The sequence below is a fragment of the Odontesthes bonariensis genome, chromosome 12, assembly GCF_027942865.1.
Source record: "Odontesthes bonariensis isolate fOdoBon6 chromosome 12, fOdoBon6.hap1, whole genome shotgun sequence".
Lineage (NCBI taxonomy): Eukaryota > Metazoa > Chordata > Actinopteri > Atheriniformes > Atherinopsidae > Odontesthes > Odontesthes bonariensis.
In genome coordinates, this window is record NC_134517.1 from 8,613,826 (window position 1) to 8,632,756 (window position 18,931).

Here is an 18,931-nt window from a genome sequence, read left to right on the forward strand (position 1 = left end):
CGTGAACAAGACCCCGAGATACTTGAACTCCTCCACTTGGGGAAGGATCTCAGTTCCGACCCGGGAATAAATTAACTCTAAAAAATTATTATTTTTTCATTATTTGTCAAATTTCTTGTTTGGTTCACACACTCTTTGCATCTTCAAAGTTGTAGTCATTGAATGATATTTGAAAGGAAAAAAAATTGTCTCGATTTTGTAAAAATTATACACGACTCACATAAAGACACAACTTCAGTCAAGGGAAGAAAAAAACACAAACTTTATTATCTCCTCAATACAAAACATTGCAGAATGAACCTCAATAAATAATAAATCCAACAGACCTTCATGATGCAAATGATTAAATCTAATACTGAGCTGACATCTTTCTCCTCAAACATCATCATAAATCATATAATTCATTAATACTTTACTTTCATTTTTGCTGCTCTAGCACAGAAACAAACAAAAATATCTGAAATCAGTCAAATTAAAAAAAAGTGACACGGCAAGATGTAGCCACCATACACAGCACTGTAGGATGATGACAACATCGGCAATGTAATTAATATGTAAACAGAAGTATGGTGATCAAATAGAAAATGAGTTGTGGTCGCCCTGTGAAGGGACTGCATCTTGGCTGGCCTGTCCACACACAAACAACAGACACTTTTAAAACTACAGTACAAACACAATGACTATTGTGTACTTTGCAGATGATATTAACTTTAATGATCAGATTTTGGAGATGGTGGGTGTTTTTTTTCTTTGCACGACATCTAATACCGCATCCATGAAACCTCAACACAATGTGAAGCTGAGAAAAAAACAACCCTCAGTGACTTCTGAGTGGCCATGCATTGTTCCAAGTGGTTTAGCCCTAGTGTGTTTGATAAATAGCCTAAATTAGTGACCTCTGCTGTGTTTAGAATTGAAAGAAACTGGTGGCCAAGTGAAACCAGATACAGTGTCAACAAATGGTCCCTATTTGATAGCTTTGTTTTCATGTAACTGTCAGCAGCAGTGTATCTGCAGCCTTTCTGCCAAAAGCTGATGTCTTTGTAGTTACTTTCAACAAGGTTGTTCCAGGAATTACATCAATGCGATAAATATGTCATATAAATGAATGCATTGATAAGTGCATCTGACTTGTTACAACAACACATTACTGACTAATCACAGCTTATATGTGATTCATGTGTTAGGTTAAGTGCACACCACAGCTTCTCAGTAGGCTGAGTGGCATGTCATCCTCCTGGTCTCTATTATTCACTTATTGTGTCAAAACAAATAAACCTCATCAGAAATCAATATAACGTTGTATTTAGTGTAATAAATTGAAATTCTAAATAACTGACATCATTCTGAGTAATCTTCCCAATCTATATTTCTAACATTCTGAGGCTTTAAATTAATATTTGCCTGTATTCTACTTTATACATCATTCAGGTCTGATGTACCTGACCAAAAAGACACCCAGAAGCACTTGAAAGTTTGTGAAATTATAACCCAGTTCTGAAATTAAAATGTAACATTTGATTGCTAACTTCTTGAGAAAAAAATTGAATTATTTCATAATTGTATGGAAAAAGTATGTGAACATCTGGGATTAGTAGTTCATTTGAAAAAGAAGAACATGGATTTATACAAATCTGAGTTCACAGAAAATGTGTCAAAGTATGTCACGAAAAGAGATTCCTGAGAGGGTCAGAAAAGGAGTCAGTGGTGCTCATCAGGTTGGAAAAGGTTAAAAAGCCTTCTGTAACGGGTTTGGACCTCACCAACAAAACTGCCAGACAGATTTCATTAAACAGAGGAAAATCATGGCTATGGTTACCTTCTGCAGGAGTGATAGACCAACAAAGATAACTCCAAGAGAAGGCGTTCAGTTAACCAGAGAAAAAAAGGGGCTTAGGGAGAATTCTGAAAAGTCAGACTTCTCTCACATTGTATATTAATGTCCACCAACTGGATAGAATTGCACAACTGTGTTGTGATGACTGGGCTGCTAACAGAATGCCACTGCTCGTAAAAACAGCATTTCTGTTAACCATATTCCATGTGTGAAACATGGCAGTGGTACCATTATTGCATGGGTCTCTTTTGCTACATCTGGACCAGGGTGAGTTGCAATCAAAGATGGAGCACTGAAGGCTGAATTACACTATATGTGAAGTGAATGTTAAGTAGTACAGCAAGACAACAGACCCAAGCACACAAGAAGGACTGAAGGAGAATAAAATGAATGTCTTTGAATCTTTAGTTGTAGTTATTACTCCAAGACAGCGTCTCACCAGGCAACAAATGTTCACATACTCTTGCGACTCAAGGATATGTTATATTGGGTCATTTTTATCATAACAAACAACCAAATACAACACTTTTGACTGATGTGTTTATTTGGTTTATCTTAATATACTTTTAGCCCTTGTGTGAAAATCTGATGATGTTCGATTTGATATTTATGCCAAAATATAGAAAAACATGGTTATTAAACTTTCAAGAGCCACTGTAGGTGTTTCAGTCCATTATGTGATTCACACATTAGCCATTAAAACACACAAAAATACATTCAGCCTTATATAGAACACACAATTCTTATGTCTGTCCAATGGCTCAAAGAGATACAAAACCTGGTGTAGCCAGCAAGATGTTGTATTACAGTGTATGGCAGATGCAGAGTGTCACACATTGTACATGTGTTTTAGCAAGACTGAAATTTGATTTATATATAAATATATACGTTAATACGTAGGTTTCCAGTGTTTTTATGCCTATATCTGACAGATGCAAACTGGAAACACACCACATGTTCTGTGTGTGAAATGACTTGTCTGCTACCAAAGTGTCCGATGTCTGTGAGGATGGAGCTCGAAAAAAGAAAACAATGCGATGACCATGAGAAATTCCAGGAGCTTTTGAGCCTTCGAGGCAATCCCTGACATCCTTAGATGTGATACATGGGAGTGCAAAAACACTGCAGACTTTTCCATTAGGCTCATGCCTATTATACAGAGGTACTATTGCAGCATGAATAACATGATTACATGGTTGTGGAGTACTGGTGAATAAATTGGGGTTTACTGATTGCATGCATTTAAATTTGACTCAACCTATTTACTCAACATGACTTCATTTTTCCATCCCAGCTTTTTGTCAGGTGTCACATGGAACTCAGAGAAACTGATATTTGCGCATTAGCGGGGATGTTTATCAGCCTCCACCCTTAGACATTTTAAATTAGAGTGACAAATCTATTCAATTCCTGTACACCATTCAGTCCTGTCTGATTTTCAAATAAATTCGAAATGCTGTAGGCTTTGTGCTCATGCAGGTCATTCCGACAGGTGAAGTTCCACATGCACACAGTGGAACACTCAATTCATCAATCACAAAATAAATGTGAAATAAATTGGATAAAGGTGTATAATTGTTTTTTTTTTAAATAAGTTAAAAAAATCACAACTAGTCAAGAAGTGGGTTATTGTATGTGGGTTTACTTGGCATTTACTTGGAGATCTTGAAAAAAATACTATATTTGAGTGATAAATTAAAGCATGACATAAAAAAGTAGTGCAGTGTGTGAGATGCCACGACAGGTACTAGAGTGTCAAAAAAGTAAAGTGTCCAGAAACAGAAACAACAGTTTTAGTTAGATGAGGAATCAAGTAACCGTGCAGAAATTGCACACGTTTACTGTCATTACCAGAAATGATTAAAGTTAATGCCACTTAAATATCAGGACAGTCAAACGGAGAAATCAATAATGTAAGTGCAATGCCATTTGCTCAAGGGTCATGTGATGCACTGAGGAAAGATGGGTAGAAATTAGAGTGTGCCCATTCCAGTGACTTCAGACGTCAGCCTAAAACAGGTCAGGGTAGAAGGGGAGGAGTGGGAGTGGGGTGGGGGCGGGGGGTTGGGGTTGAAGGGTGGCAGACAGAAAATGAAACAACTATGAAAAAGGAACGTCTGCTGAAAAGTGAAAGTTATTCTACAATGGCAGCTTGAATCCACAAGCACATTGTTGTTCACAGATGCTGGGCACCATCATTTCATTGTACCTTTTCACATAAAACATTTTTAGATGAGGCAACATAACCATGCAGTACTAACCCCCCACACGAGGTCATGCAGTGAACTGAAAGAATGGCGGGTTTAAACTGTTGTATCCCCTTACAGAGGGATCACATCACTGCGAAATGGCAGTCATGTGTTCTGTCTCTTTCTCTTTGCTTTTCTGATTTCCTTTTTTTATTCCTAAATTTTACTCTTTGCAGACAATGACACATTAGGACTTACAGAACTGAGCAAAAGCATGCTATATAAATAATTAAAGAATAGTTTGACTTTTTTTCTTTTTTTGGAAAATACAATTATTTGTTTTTGTTTTTTTTAAATTATGAGAAAATCAGTGCTTCTCTCATGCCATTCTAATGAATATGAAGTTAGTAACTGTTAGCTCCACCATAGTCCTTTCAGTCAAGTCTTGCCACTCGGCAGCCATCTTGGAATTGCCAACAGGTGAACCATGACTGCTATTTTAGTTTTATTTTAGTTGTCTCCTGGATCTGAAATTCTATGGAGAGAACTGGCAGTCGATCGAAAACAGTTTTAAAATCTTCTTTTCCCACCATCACAGTTATACTACACATGCAAATAATTTTGCATCATGAAAACTTTACGGCTCTGTAGAGAGTGACATGGCCATGGTAATCTTGTGATTGATATGATTTGTTCCATCATTACATCTCCTCCACAGTGCTTGTCTGAAGTAATATATCTGCTTGAAGTCCCTCTGAACCTTGTCACCATATAGTGGAAACTGTAAAGGACCTTAGTACCAGTGCAACATCTAAAATGCCCAGTTTGACAGATGATTTTCTTCTTTGACGGAAGGGCCAGATCTGCATCATACAACTACTGTCTTTAGCATAATGGAATTGTCCCAAAAGAATCCCATTTGGTTAGGTGGTATGTTTCTAATTTAATTTGGCATGATTATTGGAAAAAGGAGGAAACAGCACTCCTGGTTAAAATATTATTAATATGCTGAGACTTGTTTGCTTAATCACTAATAATCGGTTTTAAAAATCTGTTGTTATCAAAAAGGTATTTTTTTTGTTTGTTTGTTTTTATTTCAGCCAAAGCTTGACTCTCTGGAGTTTTGAGGTTGTTAGGCATCAATTAGGGAGCATGACGTGAACTGCTGCATGGATTTAGTCTCCTTTGGAAAAGACCACATACATGCTAAGATAAATCTCTGAGATAAAAGATTCATATTTTTAAAAAAATGGTGGTATTGACTTTCTTTAATTAATCTGAACTACAAAAAAGGTGAATAAGCATATTTCCCAAAATGTCAAACTACGGATTTATCCCTACTCTGGCAACATTAGGCTCAACAAAGCCCAATATTCTCACAGGTCTGTCACAGGCTAAACCTGAAGTAATATGCACAACCAGCTGAGTAAAGGGAAAGTCCCACAGGATAACACATATATGTTTGGGGTAACTTCAGGATGTTGTCATGGATGAGGGGTCATTCCACATGCCAGCCACGTCCCTGAACCTGCCGTTGGAATTGTGGGAGAGCAGTAGGCATTAGTTTCTTTCTGTGGGAGGGTTTCTGACATTTCCTTAAAGAAGTCATGAACACAGTATCCTGATTGTTGAGTATTTGGGTTCTCCTGTGCAAATGCTGATAACATTTGACTTTAAGGTGTAGGGAGCCCATAGACATCAATGGAACAGCAGATTTGACATTCATTTACACTGTTGATAATGAATTAGAGATTTTAGGTGGAAAGCGGTAAGGAAGGCCTGTGAGAAAGCTTTAATAAAAAAAAAGGTGTTTTGCTGGTATGCACAGTATCTTACCGTCCAGCCAGGATATTTCCTCCACGAGTTAACGAGAGCTTTTCACTTCATTACATGGAACAATTACAAACCAAAACGTAGAATGGTAATATCTGCTATACTGTTGGCTTGCTAAGAATACCTTTAGTGGGTTTTTTTTTTATCTGTATTTATATCACAAATTTTCCCAAATTCTGCTGGGAAATAGGTTCTGAACATTTGATTAATTATTGATCAACCAATTTGCTGATCTGCAGGCTTTTCTTCAAAGGCACAATTTATTTTCTTAGTAGTTGGCATCACTCCCACCAGCCAATAATTCGCAAAAGAGTGCTTCAACAGAAACATGTTCCATTTTGATGTCCACACTTGTGTGGAAATAATAGTAAAAAGGAAGTAAGGAACAACTATTTGTCTGAAGGAACATCTGAAAGACGATGTGCTTTTTTGCAACTCATTAAAGCATCGTCATGAATGTCAAAAATAAACTGGTGATATATTTCCATTTTCTTGGATCTTCACTATAAGCATGACCATTCAGATGGTGATTTGATCTTTTAGATTGCATCGGAACCCAGCTGTTAGAATTAAAAGGTTACCTGGCATTGATGAGATACTGGGCCAGGCTTATGTTAGCAGGGGTCCCTGTGATGGTGATCTGGCGCTCTGACGAACCCTCCATGGCATTCGCAATTTTGATCTGTGCCCCAGACATCTGTCGAATCTCATTTATTTTGGTTCCCTGGCGTCCAATAATGCAGCCTATTAGCTGCAGAAAAAAATGAAAGTCTTTATGCTTGAAGGAAGAAATCCCAGTCGTCTTAATACCTGCTGTATTTGATGTAAAAAGAGAAGTTTAATGGGTTATGAAATGATCTGTGTTTAATTTGAATTCAGAAAATCATGTTTGATTAATGATGACGTGGTCAATAGATTCGCTAATGGGGGGTGTTCTGTTATGCCAATAGCAAGAACTTAAATTTACAGGATTGCTTGTGGTAATTTCAGTCATTTCTTTATTTAAATAAGTGTAAAAAGACATGTCAGAGATGTCAGTGCCCTCTATTATTTGTGAATGCTTGCCTTGTCACTTTATTAACAATTGAACCTGTCATCCTTCCAATTATAAGTTATCATTACTAGATCATTTCCATTCAAAAGTCTAATCGTCCTTTAAATCTAAATGTATCAAGACACATTTTGAAACTCTTGAATTTTTTTCAGACATATTTCCGTAAGTTTTCGGACACTCACGTCATTAGGAATGGTGAGTTCATGGGTGCTGGCTGGTGGACTGGCATCCAAACCTGAGGTAGGCAAGAACAGTTTAAGAAACAGTATTTGAATTTCAAAAGTCACTTTAACTAACATTCAACCTTTTAAAGTTGGAACTTTTTTTCAGGACATACACTTGGACCGTTTTAATCCAAATAGCGCATGTTTGAGTGCATTTCTATATGTGATTAAATTCACTAAAACAAACCAATGAAATCTTTACCGAGTTACCAGTTGAAGTATGTTTACCATGAAGGGATGGCATTACACTGTATCCAACAGGCTGTGGTTGTTTTTGACTGAAGACGTCAGTCCTCATACAGCAGGACTGGGACGAAGCCTCCAGCTGTCTTCCACGTATGTTAAATGAACCTTTCAACATTCCTTTCATCCCTCAGTTGTGGTTGTAAGTTTCAGAGCTTACATCACGTTAGATAAATTTAAAAGTCAATTGTACCCACTTTTGCAGCCTTGACTGCAGCACCCTCAGTGTAAATGATAATGTGAACATAGGTTTTGTGTTCTTATCTATGGAGTCAGAGCAAATAAAAACCTCTGACAGACGGACTGAATTGGGATTAAACACTTTTCCATTGCATTAAAAAAAAAAACATCATTTATTCTTAAGTGGTACATATTTGTAGCCAGAAGATAGTAACCCTAGTTTAACACAATAAATTAAATGTTGGAAACTAAGAGGCTGACATTTGCACACTTTAGCATGTTCAAAGTTTTCACAGACCACTAAGCTATGCTGGCTAACAGCTACGAGGCTGTTTTTTGACAAGTTGAGCAATTTTTATCTCTTGTAGACTTATGCAGGAACAAAGGTGAATTTGACTATTTATTTTTTATAACTCACTGAATTTTATTTTAATTTTATTAATACAAAATTATGTATTATTATGGGGTGGCTTGCTTTGAGTGACAGGTAAGTGGCCCAGTAAATGTGCACAGCCTCATCCCGTCCACGCTGAGATCCATTCTCTGCAAGTCTCTTCTGCTTGTGGCTACATCCAGTTTTAAGATATAAACATGAAAACACTATAATAAAGCTTGACATAATTTGAATTAAAACATGATTTGATTGACTAATGCCTGTGTTGTCACTTGAAAAATTTTGCTTTTCATATAAACATTACATATATACCCTATAGCAGGGGTCCCCAACCACCGGGTCGCGGATTTATTTATTTATTTTTTTGAAAAGACATGGAAATCGGGAATTCTTTCATTTCACTCGCTAGATTCTATACTTGGAAACTGCATAGATTGCATTATAGGAGGCCGATTGTGCACATTTAGTTTTTTCAATGATGACTGTCTGTCTGTCATCATATCCTAATTTGTAAAAGTATCTGCTAAATGTAATGTCTGTTGAACGTAAGGTACAAAAAGAAAAAAAGAATCTCCCCCCCCCCCCCTCCGACCGGGCCGCGGGAACAAATTGCAGAACCAAACCGGTCCTTGGTGCTGAAAAGGTTGGGGACCCCTGCCCTATAGATATATAGCTACCCAATACCATGTTCACCCTATTCCAAGAGTGGGAGGAGGACGGCCGTTAATGTTTGAAATACATACACGAGTTCTGCCATTTTCTAATCCAACTGTCGGGTCGCGGGGGGGCAGGAGCCTATCTCAGCGGTCATTGGGTGAGAGGCAGGGTACACCCTGGACAGGTCGCCAGTCCATCACAGGGCCATATTATAATATCACATTTCAAATAAAATTAGTGTACCATGTAAACAAAACATAATCAATGCAAATCAAAACACCCAGTTAAAATGAGTACAAAGACCACATATTGAATAATAGAGTTCTAATCTTTTTTTGAAAAACGTTTTTGCGTTGCGTTGCCACACCTCTTCTGTGCACACTCCCTGTGAAATTCTTGGACGAAGGATATCACATGCTGTCACCTTGCTGTCACCTGTCAGTTATTTACCTTGTTTGATGTCAGATTTAAGCTGCTTAGCAGAACAGAGGCTCTTTTGTTGTATTTTTGTTGGCTGGTCTGGACAGCAGACAGGCCAGTTCAGCACCTGTACCCTTAAGGCGCTAGCATGGTTGCCGCGTCTGTCACGGCGGTGTCGCACAGTGACGTCAAAATGACGTTTCAGGCATGGCGCTTCCCTTGAAAAGACGGCGCAGCGCGTTGTCGTGCACCAGTCGATTTTTGTAACTTGGCGGCGCCGAGAACAACGAACCGGATGGACCGATGTGAGACCAGGCTCAGTGAGGAGGTGCGTTTGTACAGGCAGCTGTACGAAACTGCAGTGAAACAGCACAGGGAGCACGTAAACTCCCAAAACTGGTGCACAGAGATTGGCAGAACTTTTGGGAAAGAGGGAGAGTTCTGTAAGAATGTGTGGAAGAAGCTACGGGACAGATACGTGAAGGCAAAGAAGAGGGCAGAGACTCTGTTGATGCCGGGGGCTTCAAACCTTCACCTCTATTAACTGAATTAAAAAATTAAAATGATCCGAAAACTGCAGCAGTATCATTAATTACAGTGTTCTTGCTCTTGGCAGCGGCATTGTTTTCTTCTCCACTTTCGTGGTTGTAGAGTAACCTTAACGTAGCAGCGCCACCCCTGTGACGGAGAAAATTGCAACTACTGGCGCAACGACTTGCGCCACTATACATGGCGGCCAAGAAATCGTGACGTCATCAACACCGCTCGCGCTAGCAGATGCGGTGACCATGCTAGAGCCTTTACTATGGAGCTGTGCTCTTGTAATACATCCAAAATGTGATCTAGTTATGCCCTGATTGGATAAGCAGTCTTCCCTGACAAAAATGCGTCTTGATGGTTGCATTTGTTGCTTTTTCAACATCAACAACCCAAACTCATTCCAATGCCATCTTTAATTCCTTGCTCTCCTTTTTTTTTTTTTTTGTTTGTTTTACTTGGTGTTTGCTTTGACAAATTCCTGGTTAGGGCCAGGCACTAGAACGTTTTTATTAGGTTTCATGGTTGGGTTTAAACTACACCATGACGTCATAATAGAGTTTCGACTTGCAGTTGTGGGTGTAGCAATGAAATGTGCGCCATCATTCAATTTCAAAAGTGTTTCTGAATCCAAGCTGTGACTGTACCTGTTTTTAATGCAGTTTTGTTTCATGCCTGGAGATTTCTGCAGATTCTCTGACTCTTTTAAAAATATATGGTTGAGATGAAGGAATTCTCAAACTCCTTTTCTTAATTTAAAATGCGAACACTTTAGAATGGCTCTTTTTAAACCCCATCATGTCTCTGACCTTTATATAATGCCAGGTGTGGTTTCCAATTGAAGAGTATCTGAGTGTAACTTCAAAATGGACATTTTCCCACAAATACAATTTCTCAATTTATACATTTGATATGTTGTCTTTGTACTATTCACAACTGATTGATTGATTTTTTTTTTTTCACTATGTCTGTATTTACAGTGGAAAAGTTGTAGGAGTATTGTGGCTAACCTACTACACTCAAGGTCTTCTTTTAAGCAGTAAAACTGCTTTAAAAAACGTGTTAGTGAATGATATATCATGTTGCCACGTGATAATGCAATTTTTGATGGATAAAGGAACTTTAATGTCTATTTTTTTTCTTTTACTGCCATAATATCAGACATAGGCAAAGGAAAATGATATACATAGAAAATAAATCAAAGAAGGATAAAAACTACAGGGACCAAAACATGCTGTGCCAAAACAGAGTGGAAGGAAAAGAGAAAGAAAATGTTTCTCTGGATGCAAAGAGACGGAAGTATCTACAGGGCCTTGTGGGTACGTACCAGGGAAAGCAGGGGTGGTCTGTCCGAGAGGGGTAAAGGGGGTTTGCTGCATAGCCAACTGGTGGAGCTTGGTCAACTGCTGAAGGGTTAGGAGGGAAAGTAAAACTAAGAGGTTACTGTTACACAGGTCACACCGACAAATGAAGGCAAACAAAACAAGAGTGAAGAAACAGTGAGGAGAAGGAGGCCATTACAGAGGGTGGTGGAGGACAAAAAGTAAGAGAAAACGAGATACAGAGAGAGGACGATTGTCTATCATGTAGACATAAACTACTAAATAATTGGTCTTTTCTCTGTTTTCTTGCAAATTACACATAGTTTTTTCTTTTTTTCTAAAGATCAGCTGTTCAGCACATCCAACATTACATGCAAGACATTTTTTAGTTTGCCCTTCAGTTTCCACACACCATTCCAGTTGGCAATTCTCACACCGAGAGAACCTTTGGTTTACATGGCTCTAAAGAGCTGCCGCTCTTTCCAGAACATGGTCACAGGTTGTCCTTCCCCTGCTGTGTACCATTTCCATCAGAAATGAGCTAAGACGGATGTTTTACAGGCATCTTCTCCCTTTAAGAGGAGTTTTAATGAGGGTGGAAGAGGGTGTCAAGCCTGTACGTGAGCGATTGTAATGTCAGCCGCCGCTTCCACTGGCATCAATCATGAGCCAACTTTGAATTAGTGGATCTGACACAAGGTAGCTCTTGAGATGCTCTCACGACAAGGACGGATGAAGGCAGATTATTAATGGAGATTATATGGCCTTTTAGATAAAGGGGTGTCTACGTCAAAACTACCCTCACTGTCTTTGTATTTATGATTAGCTCCAGGACGTATTTTGTGGTTTCTGAAAACACAGACAGACTGGGAATTTGGAAGTGTAGGTACTGTAAGATTTCCCTCTAAATGAGATAAAAGAGCATGTGTGAGTATGTAATCCAGTGTCTGCTATGAGCATTGTTGGGTGATAGGTGAAGTTATTGATTATTAAAAAGATACCAAGAACTTACGTCTGGGTGTGGTATGGCATACTGTCCCTGAATTGTGTAAGCCTGGAAAGAAGAAAAATATAAGAAATAACATCTTTTAGTATCAAAAGAAAAAGCAACAATCAAATTCAGAATTATCTGTATAAGTCTGAGCTCTACACAAACCATCTTTACACATCTACTATAGCTCAAGTAATTATTCGAAAATGCTAATTGCTAATATATGATGCTCAGTAGTGTTAGTGACATTGATGGTTATTACAACAAAAGATCAAGTTAATCCTACTTATCCCTGCCATATTTAGAGCAGTAACAAAAACAATATGGGATATGTACATTAACACCAGATCCAATGGTTCCTTGTCCAACCAAGTTATAGAAATTCAAAAAGGCAGCACTGTTGCAAATGTAAAGCATTACTACTTTACTTCCCCAGATAATAAGTAAAACATTTTAACATAGTTGTTTACAAGACATACAAAGGAATAGAACCTCTGTATCCTAGTAGAAGTAATAAAATAAAAATGTCAAACAGAAGTCCAACCTGTGGGATTAATACTATCCCTTGGAAGCTCCGAATACAGATGGATTTTTTTTCTACTTGACGAGGCAAATGCTTGTGAATCCTTGATGGATGCCCGCAGCTGGGAAATACTGATAAAATGCATTTGTGGTTGCGGTTGTCAACCATCAGTTTAAAGATATCTGTGGCTGAGAAATACTGAGATTATGTTAAGTCTGTCACCTTTTCTTCTACGTCTGAACTTCTGTTCAAATGTGGGTAAACTTCAAAATTTAAAAATGACAGTCTGTAAGGGCTTCAGTATAACTGAATATAGTATATAACTGTATAGACAGATGCATCAGACCATTACAATTAGTTTGCTATGTAATCCAGTAAAGGGCACATAGGATCAGCTGGTTCCAATGTGATTTAGAGCATTTGTAAGAGGTATACGTCTTTTTCTACAGTGGCAGCATTTCTATGGACCCACCTGCTAGCTTGCCACCCAAGTGAAGCAGTGGGGACAACACATGTAAGTAAGTCAACATTGTGTGTTCAAGGTCATCTGATTGACTACTAATCAGCACAGTCAGCTACAACAAACCCTTTGGCAAAGGCTTGTATAAAATGCCATTTTTGTTTATATATATTAAGATTTATATGCAAATATGTGCAGCCCATTTGTGTTGTTTTGAAAGAGGGGTTTTAGGATCTTGTGATGGAACTGGAGTGACAATCCAACATCAAGGTGATACTAAAGGTTAAGAAAGTTGCTTTAACCACAAACAGATTGACATTGCTGATGAGACAATCGCAGCCCTTCAGCATTTCAGACTCATGGAAACTTGACTGTAATGTCCTGCGTACTAATTAAATGAGAGGAAGATGAGAGCCATGCGATTGTCAATGTTTCAGAAAGCATGAGCAGCACACTGGATGAATTTAACATTTCCTATGAATCTGTGGTAGCTATCATAAAAGACAACGGTAACTTATTTTCCAGTTCATTCAAACTTGATTTTTGGAAGAAAGTGATAACCCTAGTATATGTCTGTTTTCTACAAATGTAAAATGACAATTATTTCCTCTGGCACATGGGGAAAAGAACCATTACAAAACTAGCATTATATTACATGCATGTAGTATGTAATGATCAGAATACAGGACTCATGATATACATCAAGAGAATTTTCTGCCAATCGGCAAAGCCACTCGAGCACCTTCACAACAGAATTTGAACGTAAACTCATAGTAGAAGGACAGAAAATGGGCAGGGAGAGAAGGGATGACATGCTGGCAGCATAAGGCCTTGGACCAGCACCAATTAAAGGCCTACAGAAAGCTGACACTACACCCAATACATAATGATAATACATACACAGAGGAACAATAATGATCATTGGACCCTACACCAAAACATTTCGTAAACGCATGAAATTTGCGATTTTGAATTTGCCGCTTGGAAATCCTTCCTGGAATTCCAGACTGGGGGCGGGGCTTCCGTGGGACGTCACAAGTGCCATGGTTTTTCCTGGCTGCCGCTATTGTAGTATGCTTGTTGAGTGGTGAAGGCAATAAAACGTTGGGTTCAGTGCAGTTTTTATTGCGAGTAGATGTACGAAGTGCTGTTGGTGCGTGTGTTGCCCTCAGCACCAGCAGCTCACACCACCGGGGACAGAGGAAGCAGAGAGACCCGCGGTCGGAACTTGTGTCTGTGTCTCCCTGTTCGCCTGCCTCCTCTCTGGTGAAATCAGTCAGAGCGCATCCCGCCGTGTTCAGCTCCCTGCGGTGCGGACACTCAGGGGGAATCCACCTGGCGGAGAGCGGACACACCTTGGGATGGTTGCCCTGAAATCAGCCGGCAGAGTGATCATCAAGAGCCCCGGCGTCCCGCGGCACACATGGGGAACTTCCAAGCCCGAAAGTGAGTGGGAGTATACTTGTGTTTGGTCAAGGTTTCAGTGCCCCAGTGGTGGAGGAAGTACTGAAGTGTAGTACTTAAGTAAAAGTATAAATACCCAGCAAAATATATACTTAAGTAAAAGTAGAAGTACTGCATTAAAAATCCTACTTAAGTAAAAGTCATAAGTACTGACTTTTAAATTTACTTTAAGTATTAAAAGTAAAAGTACTCGCGCTATTGGTTGTCTTTCAATGTCTAGGCCATTTTAATGAAGAATGCAGCTATAGCTACTGGTAATACTTAAGCCTCTACAGAAGTCACTGTTAGTAAAAACTATAAGCAACATTGAAGCTGACAGAGCCACCTGATTGGTTTAAACATATTTTTGTGTAGGCAACGTTATGGCGAAACTGCATTTATAAAATGTAACGAGTAACAACACATATTGTAGAAATGTAGTGGAGTAGAAAGTATAGATAATAGCTGCAAAATGTAATGGAGTAAAAGTCGAAAGTATGCATAATTATTTTTACTCAAGTAAAGTACAAATACGGAAAAATTTACTTAAGTACAGTAACGAAGTAAAAATACTCCGTTACGTTCTACCACTGTGCAAATATAGCAACAGTGGTGTTATCTATCAGAGATGGAGAGGAGGGCATTATGGGATTCTGTCTCTTTGTTGCAGCCTAATGGACTGTTATGTTTTATTACCGGTGACCTTTTTTTGTTCCTCCTGCTTTGGTGCCAAACAGTCCAGCTGTGTATACAGCGGTGGAAATAGCTGCACAATTACACGCTGCTTTTGTGACTCGTGGCCTAGACCAAACACAGTGTATGCTCACCAATCGGCATTCTGAAGACGACCAAAATCACCATCATCGTCCCCACTGCTCTCGGACTCGGACTCCGACCCAGTGTCACTGGCAATGACTGGCTCGAACCTGTATGGTTCTAGCCCCAATCCCTCCTCGGTTTCTTCTTCAGGCTCTTCATTGTCTTCTTCACTGTCATCAACAATATTCGGATCGAAATTTGCCGTGAAGAAGCTGTCCAGGTCTGGCAAACTGCTGTTGATTGTTGGGGAGTTGTTCCAGCAGCTGGCACTCGTGACGTCACGCACCTGTCGTCTGCTACTTCCGGTTTGCCAAATTCGAGTCAAATGTGGTGATAGTTTATTGGGCCTAATCAGGACTCTCCAGGGGCCTAAAATTATTTTAAAATCATAAAAAAATTCCATGGTATATAAGGAATCGATCTGCTATTTCAGTTTTGTGCAAAAAAAAATCACCTTTCTGTAGGCCTTTTAACTCAGGGTGAACATACTCAAAGTTGATTGAACTAATACAGATCAGGTGTTCTGGAACAGGATACTCAGAATTTCCCATCTCAGAGTAAGTCAACTCAGAGTTTGTTGAACCTCCTTTCTGGAATACCCCCCTGGTGTTCATCTGTCCACACACTGTGTGTGTGTGTGTGTGTGTGTGTGTGTGTGTGTGTGTGTGTGTGTGTGTGTGTGTGTGTGTGTGTTTCCACTTCAAACCAGTCTTAGGCTTGTGTACTATTTTGTCTAAAGGTATCAGTTGTGTTGTCCCTGTTATAGATCATGTCTACGGTGTATTATTGTCATACAAAAGATAAGCTTTTAGATTGGAGTTTTTACAAGATGTTACGTGCCGTGTTTTTCAAATTGATATCTTTTGTTTGGTGAATACACTGCTCAAAAAATTAAAGGGAACACCTGTACAACACAATGAAAGTCAATCCAAGTCAATCACACTTCTGTGAAATCAACCTGTCCAGTTAGGAAGCAACACTGATTGTGAATCAATTTCACCTGCTGTTGTGCAAATGGAACAGACAACAGGTGGAAATGAGAGGCAATTAGCAAGACAACCCCTATAAAGGAGTGGTTCTCCAGGTGGTGACCACAGACCATTTCTCTGTTCTCACCCTTTCTGGCAGATGTTTTGGATTTTCACTTTTGCATTTTGTCAGTCCTCTCATCCCTAGAGGTAGCATGAGGCAGTGTCTACAACCCACAGTAGTTGCTCAGGTAGTGCAGCTCATCCAGGATGGAACATCAAAGCGAGCTGTGGCAAGAAGGTTTGCTGTGTCTCAGCACAGTGTCCAAAGCATGGAGGAGATACCAGGAGACAGGCCAGTACACCAGAGGTCTGTTTCACGAAGCAGGTTTAGTGAAACTCTGAGTTTTCCGTTTCACAAAGGGAGGTAACTCAACCCCGAGAAAGAGGGGTAACTCTAGCCTGTTTCACAAAGAGAGGTAACTTAACCTCTCGGTCAGTTACCGTAGTAACAGACTCTCTGAACCTAACCTGGTCGGGACCAGGTTTTATTCAAGAAACCTCGAGTTTCTCTCTGTCTCCGCCCTCTTTCAGCCACACACGCCATTTGATTTCCTCATTCATTCAGTCAGAGCGAATTCTTCTACTTCTAGAAGTCCATTAGGCACAGGAGGAGGTGACTCTTTTCACAAACATGGCATGTCGTTTTGACAACGATCCCGTGGATGAAGGTGCAGCATTACTGCGCAGAGAATTAAATATTCGTCGGGAGATGGTTATCAGAGATGTTTTTGCATTTACAGACAATTATCTTTTTGAGCGGCGCCATCAGAATTTTGTTGGGACAAAAGAAAAAAAAATACATAAAAGACAATTAAATATTTGTATGAATAGGCATATATAGGCCTATTATATTTTATAAAGACACTTGTGTCTTGGGGGTGGACTCCCTCTAGGGATTCCCTCAGCCACTGCCCTCCCGTTAGAGGTGGTGGCCACCACCCGTTTTACGGGCATCTGCCTTCTTTCTGTTGGCTCAGTAGAAGTCTGTGTTAGTTTAAATAGGCTTAATTATTTAACAGAACATGATATAGATGAGAAGACATAGTTTATGTGTGAGAAAACAGCATTATGTTGGGGATAAAATAACTGCACAGTCAAATAGCCACTTAATATTTATTTTACAGTGTAAAACATGATCAAAATGAGGTACCTCCATGCCGAGGTCTCACTTGTTTGAACAATGTTTTTATATTTCATCTTAAGCTGCTGCCAAGTGCGCTTCTCCCCCGCGAGATTGCACCTAAATGAATGGGCTACCATTCAAGCAGTTTTCCCCTGTAATATTATTGTGATTGCAAAGGACTACATTTAAACTTACACTTTTGCTGCTGCAGCGGTGCACTTATTTCTAAAAACGTGTTGAAACTCGCATTATGAGCGTATTAAGATTTACAATTCGAGGTTGTTGAAAAACGTAGCCCCTCCTCTTCCCCGTTGCCATGGTGACTCGTCGAATCGGGGCTCCATTGATGCTGGCTTTTTAAAGTTGTGGCGCACACGCAAAACTCAAGGTGAAACTACTCAGAGTTGATTAAACTCACTCAAATCAGCGTTTCTGGAACCAAAAACTCAGAGTTTTCTATTTCAGAGTAGATCAACTCAGAGGTCAGGAATAGACTCAGAGTTTGTTGAACCTGCTTTTGTGAAACGGACCCCAGGAGATGTGCAGGGGGCCCTTGGGTTCCTTCTGCTGCATGGCAACGCTAGGCCTCGTGTGGCTGAAGTGTGGCAGTAGTTCCTGGATGATGAAGGCATTGATGCTGTGGACAGGCCTGTCCGTTCCCCAGACCTGAATCCAATCGAGCACATCTGGGATATCATGTCTCGTTCCATCCATCAACGCCACGTTGCACCACAGGCTGTCCAGGAGTTGACTGATGCTTTAATCCAGGTCTGGGAGGAGGTTTCTCAGGAGAACAGCCATCGCCTCATCAGGAGCATGCCCAGGCATTGTAGGGATGTCATACAGGCACATGGAGGCCACACACACTACTGAGCCTCATTTTGACTTGTCTTGAGGAATTTCCACTGAAGTTGGATCAGCTTGTAATGGGATTTTCCACTTCTATTTTGAGTATGATTCTAAATCAAGACCTCCATGAGATAATAATTTTCATTTACATTGATCATTTTTATGTTACTTTGTTCTCAACGCATTCCACTATGTAATGAATAATGATTTTTAATTGGAATATTTAATTAATTGAGATCTAGGAAATGTTATTTTAGTGTTCCTTTTGTTTTTTGAGCAGTTTATTTAAATGCATGGGTGGTAAAGTTTGTGAGTGTTTGTTAGCAGAGTTACTAAAGAATAATGGATAGTAATGAATAATTTTGATCCAGATCCATATTGGGATCCATGATTTTATTTAAATTCAACTTTGGCAGGTAAGCTTATCTCAGAATACTCTTGTTAAATACCTACACCAACGTGGTGCTGTAGTTAGTTTTTTTAATTAAAAAAAAAAAAAAAAAATAGAATCGCATGAAGATTTTTCACATTGACCAGAAGTAATTACCTGTTTAAGTTGATCCAAATATCAGGATTTCTTTTTTTTTTTTTTTTTTATTTCTTTTTTTTTTTTTATATAATTTGGTCTTGGCAAAGGTGTATAGTGTTGAACTTGTGATTTTTAGGTCCCACTTATGTCACCAAAACAGCTCTAGTTGTCAGGGCAATGACTTGAAGGGACCTGTAGGGATGTGTTGCAGTGTCTGCGACCAGCATGCTGGCATTGGATCCTGTGAGTAAAGGGATAAGGCTTTTGTGGACT

At 39.4% G+C, this 18,931-nt stretch overlaps 1 protein-coding gene across 7 annotated transcripts in view; it reads right to left on the reverse strand.

Annotated features, from left to right (window-relative positions):
* Positions 1 to 240: 240 nt before the first annotated feature.
* Positions 241 to 18,931, reverse strand: part of LOC142396380 (poly(rC)-binding protein 3) — a 98,112-nt gene continuing 79,421 nt past the window's right edge. For 4 of the 7 annotated variants that reach the window (XM_075479039.1, XM_075479038.1, XM_075479037.1 and 1 more), the window contains 5 exons: positions 11,903 to 11,944; positions 10,896 to 10,974; positions 7,096 to 7,148; positions 6,441 to 6,610; positions 241 to 5,554 (listed from right to left, as the gene is read on the reverse strand). In XM_075479039.1, the coding sequence (XP_075335154.1) occupies positions 5,500 to 5,554; positions 6,441 to 6,610; positions 7,096 to 7,148; positions 10,896 to 10,974; positions 11,903 to 11,944 (399 nt within the window). In that variant the 3' untranslated portion in view covers positions 241 to 5,499. The remainder of the gene's footprint in view (positions 5,555 to 6,440; positions 6,611 to 7,095; positions 7,149 to 10,895; positions 10,975 to 11,902; positions 11,945 to 18,931) is intronic. The other 3 variants (XM_075479042.1, XM_075479040.1, XM_075479041.1) reach the window with 3 other exon arrangements.